This window comes from Mizuhopecten yessoensis, unplaced genomic scaffold, assembly GCF_002113885.1.
Source record: "Mizuhopecten yessoensis strain PY_sf001 unplaced genomic scaffold, ASM211388v2 scaffold7507, whole genome shotgun sequence".
Classification (NCBI taxonomy): Eukaryota; Metazoa; Mollusca; class Bivalvia; order Pectinida; family Pectinidae; genus Mizuhopecten; species Mizuhopecten yessoensis.
Window position 1 is genome coordinate 826,856 of NW_018407082.1, and position 17,557 is coordinate 844,412.

A 17,557-nucleotide genomic window follows, 5' to 3' on the forward strand; every position below is an offset into this window, starting at 1 on the left:
TTACGGTGCAGTATAGTTATTGCATTTTGCAGGGCTACTATTTGGTGGTTGCCCCCATCAGGGCTACTATTTGGAGGATGCCCCCATCAGGGCTACTATTTGGTGGTTGCCCGCATCAGGGCTACTATTTGGTGGTTGCCCCCAGCAGGGCTACTATTTGGTGGTTGCCCCGATCAGGGCTACTATTTGGTGGTTGCCCCCATCTGGGCTACTATTTGGTGGTTGCCCCCAGCAGGGCTACTATTTGGTGGTTGCCCCCATCAACGCTACTATTTGGTGGTTGCCCCCATCAGGGCTCCTATTTGGTGGTTGCCCCCATCAGGGCTATTTCGTGGTTGCCCCTATCAGGGCTACTATTTGGTGGTTGCCCCTATCAGGGCTACTATTTGGCGGTTGCCCCTATCAGGGCTACTATTTGGTGGTTGACCACTCAGGGCTACTATTTGGTGGTTGCCCCCATCAGGGCTACTATTTGGTGGTTGCCCCCATCAGGGCTACTATCTGGTGGTTGCCCCCATCAGGGCAACTATTTGGTGGTTGCCCCATCAGGGCTACTATTTGGTGGTTGCCCCTATCAGGGCTACTATTTGGCGGTTGCCCCTATCAGAACTAGTTAGCAGGGATTAAATATTGCTCAAATTGCCAGGAAAAAAGTTACGCTCATGAGGGTACTTTTGAATTTGGGCGACAGAATCTATTTTCAAGTGTTTCATCAAAATAATGTAAAACTACTGAAGATTAATTTGATGTTTTAACTGCATAATTCGACAATAAAAGGGAACACAGGTCTTATCTCTGTATATTCATCGTTTTTAATTTTGGGCTATATTGGGCGACCACAAGTGTAGTGAAATTGATACCCCCATGAAATTTCACAAATATACAGTATTGTTAAACAGTAGAAAATGAAATATTGCTATACTGCAATGCTTTTACAAAACTTGTTATATCCACTAGCTGTTTGACAGTTTTTAATTATAACAACATAAGGTTTTTAGGTAATATCGATGGGAATGACTATAATTTCATGATAAATAAATTATCAGTTTAGAGAAAATCTAAAATAAGAATGATCCATGTTGTGTAAGTCTTCAGAGGTAATGTTGACAATACATTTTTCTGAAATTAAACCCCATTTTCATTTGTTTTGTTCCCGTGACATTGTACCCTTGTACATTTATCTGTATTACAATACATTTGTTCTACATTGCAATATATCAAGATACAATCCAGGTAAATCGTAATACCCCTACAGTATTGAGCTCACTCCTGTCGCACAATCTACATTTTTCATCACGGAACCACCTGTTTAAAATTAAGTTTAATGATGTAGAAAATGTAAAAGTCAAACAACGTACGCATTTTACTTGAACATAGTTTACAGGTGACAGCATGCTATACACTACACGAAGTTTACACTAGTATGGAACCACCTATTTAAAATTTAGTTTGTCGATGTAGAAAGTCGAAGTAAACATTTTAAATGAACTTAGTTCACATGTGACAGCATGCACATGCTACACACGACATGTAGTTTACGCTTGTAAGGAAGCACCTGGTTAAAACTTGTTGGTGTAGAAACTAGAACACCAAACAAAGTAAACATTTTACATGAACTTAGTTCACAGTTGACAGAACATTATATACATAAACCCTTTCACCACTGTAGACCATAATGGACTCATCCATATCAATGCATGGTAGAGTCTACTTAAGTTACATAGGGGTGAAAGGGTTAAATTAAGTTAGAAAAAAAATATATACAAAAATGTTTGTACAATGTTATACATTTTATACAGCAATTAATAAATATATATATTCTATTAAACATCAGCTAGATCAAGAGAAGAGATGACCAGACAATATCAGTTGCCAAAACATGTAAACTGGATTAATTTTCCTGAGAATCCCCATTTGATGTTGTCTGATCATCTCTTTTTTTGATTTTTTTTTAACTTTTATGGCCGGACTTGTGGATTCCATTTCAGAATCTATCAACTTGGGTATGCAGAAATTCCCTGAACTTTCACCAGCAGACGTTGGATTTAACATTTCCTTGTGTTTGTGCTAGATCTTTAGGATTTCACAACATCAATCGAAAATAAAAATAAAAATAAATTGACATCTGTTATGGAGCATTGTTTCTTTGGAATTGTAGTGAAGTATAAAATGACAAGTTTGGCACAAATAGGAAAACTTCCTTGATTTTCTGATATACAGATGATGCAAGAACATCGGAGGGTAACATTTTATAGGTAGCCATGGGATACACACATACGCTGCACATCTTTTCAGAAAAACATCAAAAAATCACAAAGGAATCATCAAGACGTAAAATGGTTTACAAACATATAAATCTTTTATACTAAAATAATAATTACACATGATCGTGTAAAACACTATTTTCACCACCCCAAATGATTAGCCATTTTTCTTTCTCCACAGAATTGCATTAATACAGATTGGCAAACTATTCCAGGAAATTCAACAATAAAGTATCTTTATATTTAACATAACCTTTTTTGATTCCACAACAGAGATGAATGAAAAATATACTCATAACATATTTGTATCCTCATAACTTCTCCTTTGCATATGTATAATCTTAAGTACACAAGCAAATGTAAAATGGAAATTTAAGCCCAAGAAATTTTCTTATTAAAAGTTCAATTTTTAAAATTAATCATCCTTATAAATTAACACAACCTCTTAAGCAAGTAATTTTCATATGCTTATGTGCATTGATAAAAAGAAAATCTGGTATTTTCTCACAAAACTGTCACGCACACAGCTACGAGTTGCTGTTCCTGAAATCAACGAAATCACAAACAAAGCATCACTCAGACCGTGATTTGTATCGCCTTAGGATGGATAAAGATGCCACTCCAAAAAGGAAAGTTTGAAACGTCCATTTCTTTGTCGCGGAGGAGGTTAAACCAAACCGACTGAAAAAATATCAAATATGAATAAATCATTGCATCTATTGACAAGACTAATTTGATAATATAATTTATGCTGAATATATGCACACCTGGATTTTTTTTCTTTTTTTCTTAATCATTCGTACAATGTACCCTTTAAACCTTAATGAGCATTATATAAGAGGTTTTGTCATCATGATCAATCATGCGAAGGTGTGCTTCATCCATGTAATTCAAATACCAGGTAAATCAAAGATGTATCACCTGTGGACAGTTTATTTCATTTAACACACAGGTAAAGAATGGTTGTAAATAAATCATGGAGGATGCAAAATTATCATAATAAAGTAAAATGAATAGAAATCAATTATTGACTACAAAACTTCATCTGGGAAGAAAACTGTCTATGAAATTTTATATCAGCATATATGCTATCTTCCTGCGAAAAGTGTTCTAACCTAAACGAGAGTACTGCAGCGTGAAATATTTAATAAATGCTGTCACATTCCACATTATACCAATCAGTTATTGATTGAACAAAATAAAGGCCATGGTCGAATAAGAGATGGGCAAGCAGACATATATATGCATGAGATAGGAAACCAAAGAAAACATCCTACATGATGGGCAGTTTGGCACCAAAGTTGAAAAAGGGCCATAACTCTGTATATAGAGGACCACAGCACCATATTTCAGTACATGAAACTTGGACAATCGAAGGTTCACAATTATAGCAAGTTTGATGAACATAACTATGTCAAATAGCCAGGAAGATTTGTTCTAAAGCAATCTTTGATATCAAAATTGAAGAAACGACCAAAATGAAATACATGTTATATCTAACTACATACCAACACAAGACGTAGGCGTACGCAGCTTCTGCAACGTGAATGGCAATTGTTCCCAGAAACCTAGTCAAGAAATTTTTTAAACAATTTATTCAAGCACATTCAATATTACAAATACACATTTTACAGTACCGGTATGTACATATCATTTCAAGAGATTAGATGATAATCAAGATTAAGGCTTATTAATTCTTGTAATTGACAATTTGTGTAATACAACTATTCAAGAATAATATTAAGTTTTTGATCAGTCTCTTTTATAAATCACAAGTCATTTGCAAAAAGCGTTCATGGATTTTGGACCACCAGATTTACATGTACATGCTAAAATGGTAAATGAATAGCGTACATGTGGCCAAATTAACCATTCACTACTAAAACCATATACAGCAAACATTGATATATTTTCACTGATATATATATATATGTTGTCTTCAGGGTAAAAGTTAGCCTTTCTGTTTTTCACCAAGTGTAATAGAGGTTACATCTTACTTCCATCTTGGTCCATTTTCATTTAAACGGTTGAACAGGTTGGACCACAGTTGTTCGTTTATTAAATAAGGTCGGACCAAGTAATCTGATGCTGCTTTCAGGCGAGCCTTGACAAAGCCTTGTAAGGCCTGCATATACATTTGCTGGTCCGCCAGGATTTATACCCGAAATTGTTACATTTATAAACGGACAAACCTGTTGTTCCGCATAAACGAACAGGCCCTCAATATCCTACTAAGGGAGGTAATGAGGGCCTACTAAGGGAGGTAATAAGTCTGGGGAGACAACTTACATGTACCAGGTGATCTCTGGTCTCTTAGTCCCAATATACCTTGATATCCTACAAAGGGAGGTAATAAGTCTGGGGAGACAACTAACATGTACCAGGTGATCTCTGCTCTCTCAGTCCCAATATACCTCGATATCCTATAAAGGGAGGTAATAAGTCTGGGGAGACAACTTACATGTACCAGGTGATCTCTGGTCTCTTAGTCCCAATATACCTTGATATCCTACAAAGGGAGGTAATAAGTCTGGGGAGACAACTAACATGTACCAGGTGATCTCTGCTCTCTCAGTCCCAATATACCTCGATATCCTATAAAGGGAGGTAATAAGTCTGGGGAGACAACTTACATGTACCAGGTGATCTCTGNATAATGACTGAAGCAGACGACGTTGCTACGGACGCCGGAAGTCGGCATGCCTAGACTTTGCAGAAAATCACGTGACTTCCGCCGCGCATAAAGTCAGAACCGATTTGATCCGGACGGAACCCGGAACAGAGCTATTGTAGGGAGATAAAACGTGATAACGGGTGGTCAGGTGGCACATAGGATATCGATCGCACTAATGACTTTCACCAGGATGACCAGGGTTTTATTTCCCTATATCAGACATGAAAAGATATGGGGTCACTTGGCTAACCATGCGGGTGTTATTCAGGTTCTTTGCTTCCCACTCATCTGAAAATTTCTTGAAAAAAAGAGAGAATCTAATGGGAATATGAAATTATTGTAATTACAGTGGTTTAGAGCTAGAGTACATGACTTTGCAAAAAATGTTGGGGATTGGGGTGTGGGGAGGGGGGCTTCTATTGTCAAATTTGTAACGGAGATGCTTCTACTAAACTTTCCATAAGTCCAACTCTCCTATAAATCTCCTAACAACTGAAATCCCATGACCAGTTAAAGGCCTAAATTAATTGAACCCAATTCAGTTTTTTTCAACATTGACTGATTTACTAGTTCTGTAGCAGAACTGGACTGGGTCGATTGTCAGCGACCCAGTAGCTCAATTGCATTGGTAGAGCATCCGTCTAGAATTCNTGTTGTTCCGCATAAACGAACAGGCCCTCAATATCCTACTAAGGGAGGTAATGAGGGCCTACTAAGGGAGGTAATAAGTCTGGGGAGACAACTTACATGTACCAGGTGATCTCTGGTCTCTTAGTCCCAATATACCTTGATATCCTACAAAGGGAGGTAATAAGTCTGGGGAGACAACTAACATGTACCAGGTGATCTCTGCTCTCTCAGTCCCAATATACCTCGATATCCTATAAAGGGAGGTAATAAGTCTGGGGAGACAACTTACATGTACCAGGTGATCTCTGGTCTCTTAGTCCCAATATACCTTGATATCCTACAAAGGGAGGTAATAAGTCTGGGGAGACAACTTACATGTACCAGGTGATCTCTGCTCTCTCAGTCCCAATATACCTCGATATCCTATAAAGGGAGGTAATAAGTCTGGGGAGACAACTTACATGTACCAGGTGATCTCTGNGCATCCGTCTAGAATTCGGAAGGTCCCGGGTTCGAACCCCGGTCTGGCCATGCATTTTCCCTCTCCTGTTACAGTGCATGTGGTGCCTGTGACCAACATTTTCAAGCATTTAGTGTATGCTTGCCGAACCTGGGTTGTAACTAGTTGTGCGTAGACTTAGAAAAAGGAGGGAGGAATGTAGCAGAACTTGAGTGGGTTGATCGTCTGCTAGAGTTTGGAAGATCCCGGGTTTGAANCTAACAGGTGATCTCTGCTCTCTCAGTCCCAATATACCTCGATATCCTATAAAGGGAGGTAATAAGTCTGGGGAGACAACTTACATGTACCAGGTGGTCTCTGGTCTCTCAGTCCCAATATACCTTGATATCCTTCAAAGGAAGGTAATAAGTCTGGGGAGACAACTTACATCTAACAGGTGGTCTCTGGTCTCTCAGTCCCAATATACCTTGATATCCTACAAAGGGAGGTAATAAGNGTTATAAATAATTATCATAACATCAATTAAAAAAACACGCTATTTCAACTTATTTTGATTACACTAATAAAGCCTGGCATTTAATTATTTTGTCATTTGTTCAGAGTTTGATTCTGAAAATATCCATTATTTCCCATGGCCATGGCCACTATCCTCGTGACCCCGTGTCACAGCTTTCAGTTTCCCAGCTCAGGCACTGAAATCATGTTCCTGTGCCGTGCGTTGCCTTGAACGGGCACCTGCTTCCAACTTACTGTCAATAAAACAATCCCAAAGCCGATCAAACCGACCCAAAACGGCCTTGCAGTGCGAAAATAGTCCTTTTCGCTCATCTTTAGTCTCTGGTGACTGTCTCGTCCGAGCAAATATTCTCTCAAGCGACGAGACTTTGCTACTAGTGACCGACATTTGGAGGGTCAAGGTCGTTTGTGATTTTCCAGCCTCGCGCTCGTCTGGCTGACTGGTTGGTTAGACTTGCTCAAGTCCATTCTAATGATAGCTGGAGCATTGGTAGTGTATTATAAGATAAATTTATACTGATCTCTTTCATAACGTATTGAATCACAGTGAGTCTCTTCTCACATATGGTCAAAAATATACACTACTGTACATAATCTAAATAATACTGTAGCCTACTTGTAAGTCCGTGATATCAGAGACGTATAATACGTCTCTGGTGATATGTACCTCTGCAATATTGTAAGATTATTTGTTATAAAACTAAATCAGAAATATGTGCCGTGCTACATATTGTAAGATATAATTTATTCATGTTAGATTTGGATACACTTGTGTTTGACATTAATAGTTATAATATCTTTAAATATCGGTCATAAAAGTGTACATTACATCTCTGATACAATCAAGTAACAGTCCATCAACGTTTACTATTTTATATTATATATAATTTAAAAAAAATAGAAATCAAATGGAGATACACTCATGAGGTCACCACTGTTAAACCACGGAATTATGTATCAAAGGACCGTGGTTTAACCACGGACTTAGATAATCTAATTCCGTGGTTTTACAAGCTAACTATACAGGGTGTCATTACACCCACGGAATTAGATCCACGGACTAAGATAATTCCGTGGCTATTTATCTCTGCATCATTAATTCCATTTATCAGTTTGGGAACAACTTATATAAGAATTGAGGGGTCTCAAATTTTAATTCGATTTAAAATTAATTATGATCCTCTAGTATTACTTAAAGTTTTGAATCCGTTATATTTCATCGCCGTGTTAAAACATTTAAGCCCAATTAAGGGACACAAAACATTGCTTACCATCTAAGAACTAAAATATGTATCTTTGATGTCAATATACAAGGCTAGATAATGGATACATTATCATCCGAGGGTATGTATGATTAAATTAGACAGAGACTTATACATTTTCTACTGGAGGTCTGTGGTCATTATAGTTTTCTAGATGCCTCAAATCAGAAGAGCCTTTTAGGCAAAAACCATAGATCATGAAAATCTCCTTTAAAACCGGATTTGAAGTTTTTTGTGCAAAATTACTGAATCTGGCAAATTCGTCTGCTAACGTGCATTCTAATTCACAAAACGATACGACTGTTTTTTGTATATTATGATAAATTATCTTTCATATAATTAAAATAACCTAAACTCTGCAGACATTTTAATCATTTTCATCTGGTGATAGTGATTTTAGTTGATGAGGTCAAAGTTGGTGTCAAACGGGGTCGCACGAGAATTTTTTAGGTCAAGCAGACCTCCTGACGTCACTTCCCATCATTCGTAGCTGTTCATGTCTGCCGTCATTCAACGAAGGTGAGGGTGTATAGGTGCGTCTTGTTTTGTGTCAGAAAGTTGCCGTATGGACGATTAATAATGACTTAAGGGACTTGATCGAACAGAGAAAGATGGGAGATTTATACCGTGGGTATTGTCTCTCATGGACTGGCCTTTTTAGAGAGATAATTCTCCATATATTCCGATGCTGAAGTGAACAAAATGGCAGCTCATCCAAAGTTTGACAAAATGGCAGTCACAGTGGATAACTCTTCGTCGAATTCTAGTGTTTATGACACAAACACAAAGGAGGATTTGGACCATAGGCCTTCTATGGGAAATATGAAATCCTTAACAGACGGTATGCATAAAAAGAAGAGCACGTTTAAAATCACAAGCGTGACGAAAAACATTCAGCGCCCCCCGATCGGAGGGGACCCCCCGAACGATGCAGATGGTGATTCTATGGATGACTTAGACGAGACTGTGGAAAGTCACACAGAAGATCTAAGTTCAGAAATCCTAGATAGTTCTAAATATACAGATCTAGGCGACCAAAACACGCCTTTAGAGGATTTTACCCAGACGTTTGGTCAGGACTCGGAAGTGATAATTAGCAATACAGGCGGTAAGGAGGTCACAACTAAAGAGAAAAGTGATGTTCATTCTAGTACCACCACACGTTTTAAAGTAGTTAAAATAGAGACCAAAGAACCATTTAGAAGGGGTAGATGGCTGTGTCATGATTTGCTTGACACGCCAGTGACAGAAAAGAGTGAAACAAAGGTAGTTAGAGACTCGACGACAGATGATCAAGCCAATTCTGGAAACTCAAGTGCTTCAAGTTCTATACATTATGTTCCCGGTGTTGATGATCCAGCCAAGAATCCATTAGCTGTGACGGGATTGCAGAACCAAGGAACGGACGGATTTGTCATTCAAAGTGATAATCAGAGTGATAAATTTCAGTCTAAACCGCAACCAGGAATGGTGCCTACTTCCCAGGACGGCACACATTCCTATAACCAACCTAATCCAAACGTGTCCCAGATTCCTACTAGTTTGCCAACCCATCCATCGCAAAACTACCAGGGCATTGTTGTAAATACTGGTGCGGGATCGCCTGGTCAGACTAGGCAAAATATCCCGCAGACAGGCCCAGTTACTGGACACGGTGGGTCGGTACCACCAGGTCATGTACAAAAACCTATGCAAGTCCAGACTCCAGTAGCAGATAATGCTAACCCTAGTTCACAACATTCATCAATGCCAGTTACTACAGGCACCTCACAAATTCCAAACAGCATTACCGGACAAATGCCTCCAACTTTGAATGATCAGACAAAACTGCCACAACCAGGAGGCACAGGTCTGGGTCCTGTTCCAAGTGGGCAGTCCCAAATCAACCAAAGTACTGTAGACTCTAGCTCTAATCCAGCGTCTGCTAAAGATACTGCACACTGGAATGAGTCGGATGGGGGTGAAGTTCAAACTTTGAATTTTAACATTGCTGCTAGTCGGTTTAACAATGACCAAACAGGCCTAGACAGTAGACTTACTCATCAATTGAAACCGGTAACCGGTCCTTCACATTTCAGTGATTTTTCAGCCCCAATCTTGACGCCATTAGCTGTTGCTGAAGCTGTTGGTGGCATGTCTAGTCCAACGAAAGCAGATGAAAGGTAAACTTTGTCTAATTTCTCACGTGTAATCTGTGTAGAAGGCCACCATTTATACAGCAGATATATATGTGTAATTGAATATTTGCTTACTGTAAGCAAATATGCAATACAGGACAGGACCCTTATACCTGGTTCATGAAGGCAATTATAATGCCATCATGGAATGAGTGGTACTAACATTTTGGCATCAAGAGCCAGATGCTTTTGGGTATGGAGACATTACACTGCTAACTTTGATAAGGTGCACATATATATAGTACATGTTTTAGTATTCCCAAAAGTCGTTTCAGTATTTTGGAAATGATGGGCGGGGGGGCGGGGAGTTCCGCATTAACAGGGGTTGTGCATTCCACTAGCCTGACACCCGGGGCTAGTCTAGTAGAACTTATGTCAGAGCTAGTGAAAGTTTTCAATATTTACCATGAAAATATAAGTTAGGCTTGTAAATTTCAACTTTGATGTGGGATAAATAGATGTCACACTCGCGTCTGCTGGGGTGGGGAAGTAGTTAGAGATATATTGGGAAAAAATGTGTGTATGAATATAAAAGACTCCCCACTCATCATTTACCTGCCTCCAGCGTATATTTTCGAAGGAATGTGATATCTATGTTAAACCTGATTATCAAGAGACTTTTGCTTCTAGATCAATTGTAAACAAAGAGACAGTAATTTTCACTCGATTTATGTTTAACTAGCAACAGCTAAAGTCATACCTTAAAACCTTGTTATACTGCAACCTTCTGTCCTCTCATCCTCGATATCTAGGGGTTACGTTCACTTTCGCTCTCTACACCCNGAGACAACTTACATGTACCAGGTGATCTCTGGTTTCTCAGTCCCAATATACCTTGATATCCTACAAAGGGAGGTAATAAGTCTTGGAGACAACTTACATGTACCAGGTGATCTCTGGTTTTTCCGTCCCAAAATATACCTTGATATCCTACAAAAGGAGGTAATAAGTCTGGGGAGACAACTTACATGTACCAGGTGATCTCTGGTTTCTCCGTCCCAATATACCTTGCGAAGCTTCCCACCTTACCAAGATACGAGGGTATCTTGTCAGGTACAAATGTGGCCATCTGAATTAAAGTAAACATAAACAATTAAAACTTAAATCAGAGAGAAATGCTTCATAGAAAAGTCGAGATCATAGCATTTTTTCTGTTAAATTTAATAACAGTTACAATAGCTCTGTTCCGGGTTATAAGAAACTCCTGTGTGGAGGTAAAAAAGAGTACCCATGGAAACGAAAATCGAGGCATGTAAACTTCCGGTTTACGCTGACATTCCTCAACATTCACAATTTTTTCAACTTGCTATACAAATATTTTTACCGGGATGGATTTTGAAGGATTTCAGGTGCCATTTTTGAAACATTATTTGCAAGAGAGGGGTATAGCATGCAGTTTGTACCGTAAAAACGATTTAGTTAGACTGTGCAAGCTAGCAAACGAGTTGGACTTAGAGGTTGTGACCTGTGATGACTACCACGACATGGACGTCCTGAGACGCACTGTTGATTCAACTGTATTGGATGACGTCAGCAAGGTAAAGTCCTGGATGTCTGATATGACTTCTGCCCCTAATGTGGAGTACTGTGATATCATCATATATTTCATGAACGTATGCGGTTGGTCTGAATCGAGGTTGAAAAATTACAAGAACGATAATGGTTACAAACTCTACATGGACCATCATATCAATGACGTTTGCCTCGGGACCATTTCAAATAGTGACTCGCATTTGTACGTCAAGGCGTCGTGTATCCCTGAGACCAGACAAAGTGCCACTCCGTATTCTACGTGGCTTCTCCTACAGAAGGATGGACATGTGAAATCTGGGGGTTGCACCTGTGTTGCGTAAGTTTCCAAAATTTAAAGTCGAATGTGATATGACAATGAGCCAATCGAATTAAAAAATNTTTAATCATTTTCATCTGGTGATAGTGATTTTAGTTGATGAGGTCAAAGTTGGTGTCAAACGGGGTCGCACGAGAATTTTTTAGGTCAAGCAGACCTCCTGACGTCACTTCCCATCATTCGTAGCTGTTCATGTCTGCCGTCATTCAACGAAGGTGAGGGTGTATAGGTGCGTCTTGTTTTGTGTCAGAAAGTTGCCGTATGGACGATTAATAATGACTTAAGGGACTTGATCGAACAGAGAAAGATGGGAGATTTATACCGTGGGTATTGTCTCTCATGGACTGGCCTTTTTAGAGAGATAATTCTCCATATATTCCGATGCTGAAGTGAACAAAATGGCAGCTCATCCAAAGTTTGACAAAATGGCAGTCACAGTGGATAACTCTTCGTCGAATTCTAGTGTTTATGACACAAACACAAAGGAGGATTTGGACCATAGGCCTTCTATGGGAAATATGAAATCCTTAACAGACGGTATGCATAAAAAGAAAAGCACGTTTAAAATCACAAGCGTGACGAAAAACATTCAGCGCCCCCCGATCGGAGGGGACCCCCCGAACGATGCAGATGGTGATTCTATGGATGACTTAGATGAGACTGTGGAAAGTCACACAGAAGATCTAAGTTCAGAAATCCTAGATAGTTCTAAATATACAGATCTAGGCGACCAAAACACGCCTTTAGAGGATTTTACCCAGACGTTTGGTCAGGACTCGGAAGTGATAATTAGCAATACAGGCGGTAAGGAGGTCACAACTAAAGAGAAAAGTGATGTTCATTCTAGTACCACCACACGTTTTAAAGTAGTTAAAATAGAGACCAAAGAACCATTTAGAAGGGGTAGATGGCTGTGTCATGATTTGCTTGACACGCCAGTGACAGAAAAGAGTGAAACAAAGGTAGTTAGAGACTCGACGACAGATGATCAAGCCAATTCTGGAAACTCAAGTGCTTCAAGTTCTATACATTATGTTCCTGGTGTTGATGATCCAGCCAAGAATCCATTAGCTGTGACGGGATTGCAGAACCAAGGAACGGACGGATTTGTCATTCAAAGTGATAATCAGAGTGATAAATTTCAGTCTAAACCGCAACCAGGAATGGTGCCTACTTCCCAGGACGGCACACATTCCTATAACCAACCTAATCCAAACGTGTCCCAGATTCCTACTAGTTTGCCAACCCATCCATCGCAAAACTACCAGGGCATTGTTGTAAATGCTGGTGCGGGATCGCCTGGTCAGACTAGGCAAAATATCCCGCAGACAGGCCCAGTTACTGGACACGGTGGGTCGGTACCACCAGGTCATGTACAAAAACCTATGCAAGTCCAGACTCCAGTAGCAGATAATGCTAACCCTAGTTCACAACATTCATCAATGCCAGTTACTACAGGCACCTCACAAATTCCAAACAGCATTACCGGACAAATGCCTCCAACTTTGAATGATCAGACAAAACTGCCACAACCAGGAGGCACAGGTCTGGGTCCTGTTCCAAGTGGGCAGTCCCAAATCAACCAAAGTACTGTAGACTCTAGCTCTAATCCAGCGTCTGCTAAAGATACTGCACACTGGAATGAGTCGGATGGGGGTGAAGTTCAAACTTTGAATTTTAACATTGCTGCTAGTCGGTTTAACAATGACCAAACAGGCCTAGACAGTAGACTTACTCATCAATTGAAACCGGTAACCGGTCCTTCACATTTCAGTGATTTTTCAGCCCCAATCTTGACGCCATTAGCTGTTGCTGAAGCTGTTGGTGGCATGTCTAGTCCAACGAAAGCAGATGAAAGGTAAACTTTGTCTAATTTCTCACGTGTAATCTGTGTAGAAGGCCACCATTTATACAGCAGATATATATGTGTAATTGAATATTTGCTTACTGTAAGCAAATATGCAATACAGGACAGGACCCTTATACCTGGTTCATGAAGGCAATTATAATGCCATCATGGAATGAGTGGTACTAACATTTTGGCATCAAGAGCCAGATGCTTTTGGGTATGGAGACATTACACTGCTAACTTTGATAAGGTGCACATATATATAGTACATGTTTTAGTATTCCCAAAAGTCGTTTCAGTATTTTGGAAATGATGGGCGGGGGGGCGGGGAGTTCCGCATTAACAGGGGTTGTGCATTCCACTAGCCTGACACCCGGGGCTAGTCTAGTAGAACTTATGTCAGAGCTAGTGAAAGTTTTCAATATTTACCATGAAAATATAAGTTAGGCTTGTAAATTTCAACTTTGATGTGGGATAAATAGATGTCACACTCGCGTCTGCTGGGGTGGGGAAGTAGTTAGAGATATATTGGGAAAAAATGTGTGTATGAATATAAAAGACTCCCCACTCATCATTTACCCGCCTCCAGCGTATATTTTCGAAGGAATGTGATATCTATGTTAAACCTGATTATCAAGAGACTTTTGCTTCTAGATCAATTGTAAACAAAGAGACAGTAATTTTCACTCGATTTATGTTTAACTAGCAACAGCTAAAGTCATACCTTAAAACCTTGTTATACTGCAACCTTCTGTCCTCTCATCCTCGATATCTAGGGGTTACGTTCACTTTCGCTCTCTACACCCCTGAAATAGAATTTGTCATAGCAAAATTGAAGGCACAAAGACAGCTGTTTGATTGTCTGGGGTGAAAAAACACCTGACCAATCACTAGGCTGATACCTATCTTTTGATGTATATATATATATATCAAAGGATCAAACTAGTCTCCTTGTCTCATCAACAAGGTGGCGCACACCAAGTCTTCAATTTTGCTATGACATATTCCAGGGGTGTAGAGAGCGAAAATGCGCGTAACCCCTGGATATCAAGGATGCTGTCCTCTGTGATTTTGGCGGTATAACGAGTTTGGCGGTGTATTGGGTTTACAGTTTTAAACCCAAGTGTTCACATGTACACACCAACTGAACTTATACTTTAAACAAATAATAATTTACTTCAGAATACGTTGGTTTTTTTCAAAATTATTATTTAATGTATCAAATTGTTGAGCTTGCAAAACATACAACTGATTACCTGGTCAGTCGGCAGTCACGTGTAACAATACTTAAGGAATGATTTTTTATTTTTTCAACATTTATGAGGTCATAACAACAATGGGTTTATGGACATATTGAATGAATCGCGTTAGCGATTCATGTAAAATATGTCCAAAAACCCATTGTTGTTATGACCTCATAAATGTTGAAAAAATAAATATCATTCCTTATATTTACATTGACGAATCCTTTCAGTGGATCGATATAACAACGAATAAAACAAATAAACAGGGTTTGTTCCTGCTTATACACGGGTGCAACGCAGTGGCGAGAACAGTGTTTTTTCGCGGGGAAATGTGACACTATCGTGAGAGATCTTAGCAACCGTCAACAACAATAACACAACAAAATGTAGTTCCATATTCAATGTTTATTTGTAGCACAGGACACGTGAATACGTGGATATTTCACAAAGCACAGTTCAATAATATTTTAAGATGTAAGAATTAAGCATCTAGGTCGGTCGTTCCGAGTGAGTAGTTTTTGTAGTGTATTACTACGCAGTGTGATCAGGTTACTATCAGTTCCCACGTGCTGAGATTCTATGAACACCTGTGTTATGCATTTATGAATGTAATTTTTGTCAATGGGTCTAAGCATACAGAATGTAAATATAATGTACACACGTACGTAACATTCCTGTCATTGGCATATACAGTACCTGTACTCGTCTCAAATTGGCGGTATATAACGAGGTCAAAATAGTGTGATTTTAACCATTTGATTTGGGATTATGATGGCGGATGGAGGTATACGGGTTTGGCGTTACAACGAGTGCATTAACGTTGGGAAAATGCGTTGTGAGTAAATCAATGGCGGTATGCAGGTTTGGCGATTTATCGGGTGTCATTACAACAGGGTTTTACTGTATGAGGATGACGTCTGCGATGGCAGAGCTGCTTGGACTACTGACAATGCCACAAGACTGCAGCATCTGGAGAAATACAAGAAATACCACCCTGTCACTATAAATTGTGACGCCTGGCTTTAACAAGTCCTTATATAGCCACCTTATTAAAGCTGAATGTCTGGCAGAATGAACCAAGTACAAGGACCTGAGGTTCTACACTGTCAAGGGACATAACCACAATGCTTTCACTACATGAGAGGAGGCACAGTAGTCTAGTGGTAGGACGTCGGGCTCGTGACCGAAGGGTTGCATGTTCGAGTCACGGCACGGCACTGTGTTGTATCTTTGGGCAAGATACTTTACTCCGCTTGTTCCAGTATACTCAGCTGTAAATGAGTATGTGGTTGCACAGTGCTAGAATTGTTGAATGCTAGCTGTTAGCACCGAAATGTCCGCTCCGGCTGTATGCTCCTCAGGGAGTTGAGAAAGGTATTATCTGGTTGCAAAGGCCCTATATATATAGGGCCAACATAAATATAGTCTTGTTTCCTGCTTCCCGACCGACCTTGTCTTTTCATGCCCGACCCTAAAGGGTTTTTTGGACAAAATCAGAGAAAAAAATGATTTTCCGGAATTCGGTGCTGTCACCGAATTCTGATTTCGGTCTTTCTAGCCTCTGGTAGCGCTAGTGTGCTCTACCAAACCCAAACACATATAGTAGAAGGCTTGTGATTGGTTGTTTTGTCATCAATTTCAATAATCCCGGCAGTGTACCCTAGTAATAACACAGGTGTGCAAGATTTCAAATTGAATAAACGTCATAAAAATGGCGGACGTGTAGATAGAAGCGATGAATATTATGGTAAACATTTATTCTCCAGCGTCACCTACGATGATAATAAAGGTTTTGAAGGGTTTGACATGGTTGATGTGGAAATACTTCGGTGTAACATAATATGTAACTTTCCAATGAACGGCTTTGTGCCCTACGCAAACAGGAAAACATCGGCAGACCGAGGCGCACATGTCGTCTGCAGGTGAGGCTGAATTGAACATTGATATTGATACGTTTTGAGCTAATTGATTTCTTCAAACTATTTATCGATAATTAAATCATAAACTAGACCGCAGCTAAGATATATCTATATGCCGACTGTGACAGTAAATATATTGAATGACGACCTGAAACCTGTAGCAAATCACATGCAATTCTTGATGAAATACTTGACCTTTTTACCTGAGAATCTCCGTGTAAATGTACAGCGTCTTATGTCATAAATGAAGTTTATAATCTCTGTTATCATTTGCCAATCACATTTGCTGACAAAAATATTTTTAAAAGGATCTTTCTGGTGTTTAAATCCGATTCATCCTAGGAACTGTGTTCTTAAATTAAACAGGATGATACTTGTTTTGGCCTAACCAGGGATAATAATTTGTGAACTGCTTTGAGACAACCTACGAACTAGGTTGTGATAAAGCAGTATGTAAGAACCTCGAACTATAATTATTTTTAATTATTATTATTAGCTCACCTGCCCGAAGTTTGAGAATGAAAATTACTTGGACTTACTTTCAAGGTCACAGGGGTCAAATATGTCAAACGCTTAAATGACTTCTTCTGAAGAACTTAATGGTCTAGAACTTCATATTTGGCTGGTGGCTTCCTGGGATAGAGCCCGTCAAAGTTTGAAAATGAAATGACTTCGATTTAATTTCAAGGTCACAGCGGTCAAATATGTCAAAC

The 17,557-nt window shown here is 39.4% G+C and overlaps 2 protein-coding genes and 1 long non-coding RNA gene across 4 annotated transcripts in view; 2 read left to right on the top strand and 1 right to left on the bottom strand.

Annotated features, from left to right (window-relative positions):
- Window positions 1-1,756: 1,756 nt before the first annotated feature.
- Window positions 1,757-11,046, bottom strand: LOC110453797. Its single transcript, XR_002463310.1, has 3 exons — window positions 10,952-11,046; window positions 3,773-3,832; window positions 1,757-2,945 (listed from the first exon to the last, which is right to left on the bottom strand). It is a non-coding gene; the product is annotated as an uncharacterized LOC110453797 (long non-coding RNA).
- Window positions 8,298-10,042, top strand: LOC110453796 (TSC22 domain family protein 2-like). The gene has a single exon (XM_021502957.1). It carries the CDS (start codon window positions 8,509-8,511, stop codon window positions 9,970-9,972), a length of 1,464 nt encoding a protein of 487 aa, XP_021358632.1. The 5' UTR covers window positions 8,298-8,508; the 3' UTR covers window positions 9,973-10,042.
- A 973-nt stretch (window positions 11,047-12,019) lies between the features above and the next one.
- Window positions 12,020-17,557, top strand: part of LOC110453784 (TSC22 domain family protein 1-like) — an 85,495-nt gene continuing 79,957 nt past the window's right edge. For both annotated transcript variants that reach the window (XM_021502932.1, XM_021502934.1), the window contains exon 1: window positions 12,020-13,690. In XM_021502932.1, coding sequence (XP_021358607.1) covers window positions 12,231-13,690 — 1,460 coding nt within the window. In that variant the 5' untranslated portion in view covers window positions 12,020-12,230. The remainder of the gene's footprint in view (window positions 13,691-17,557) is intronic.

What these genes read in the sequence shown, in the direction of transcription:
- LOC110453796 (XM_021502957.1), top strand. Translation starts at nt 8,509, where the DNA reads ATGGCAGCTCATCCAAAGTTTGACAAAATGGCAGTCACAGTGGATAAC.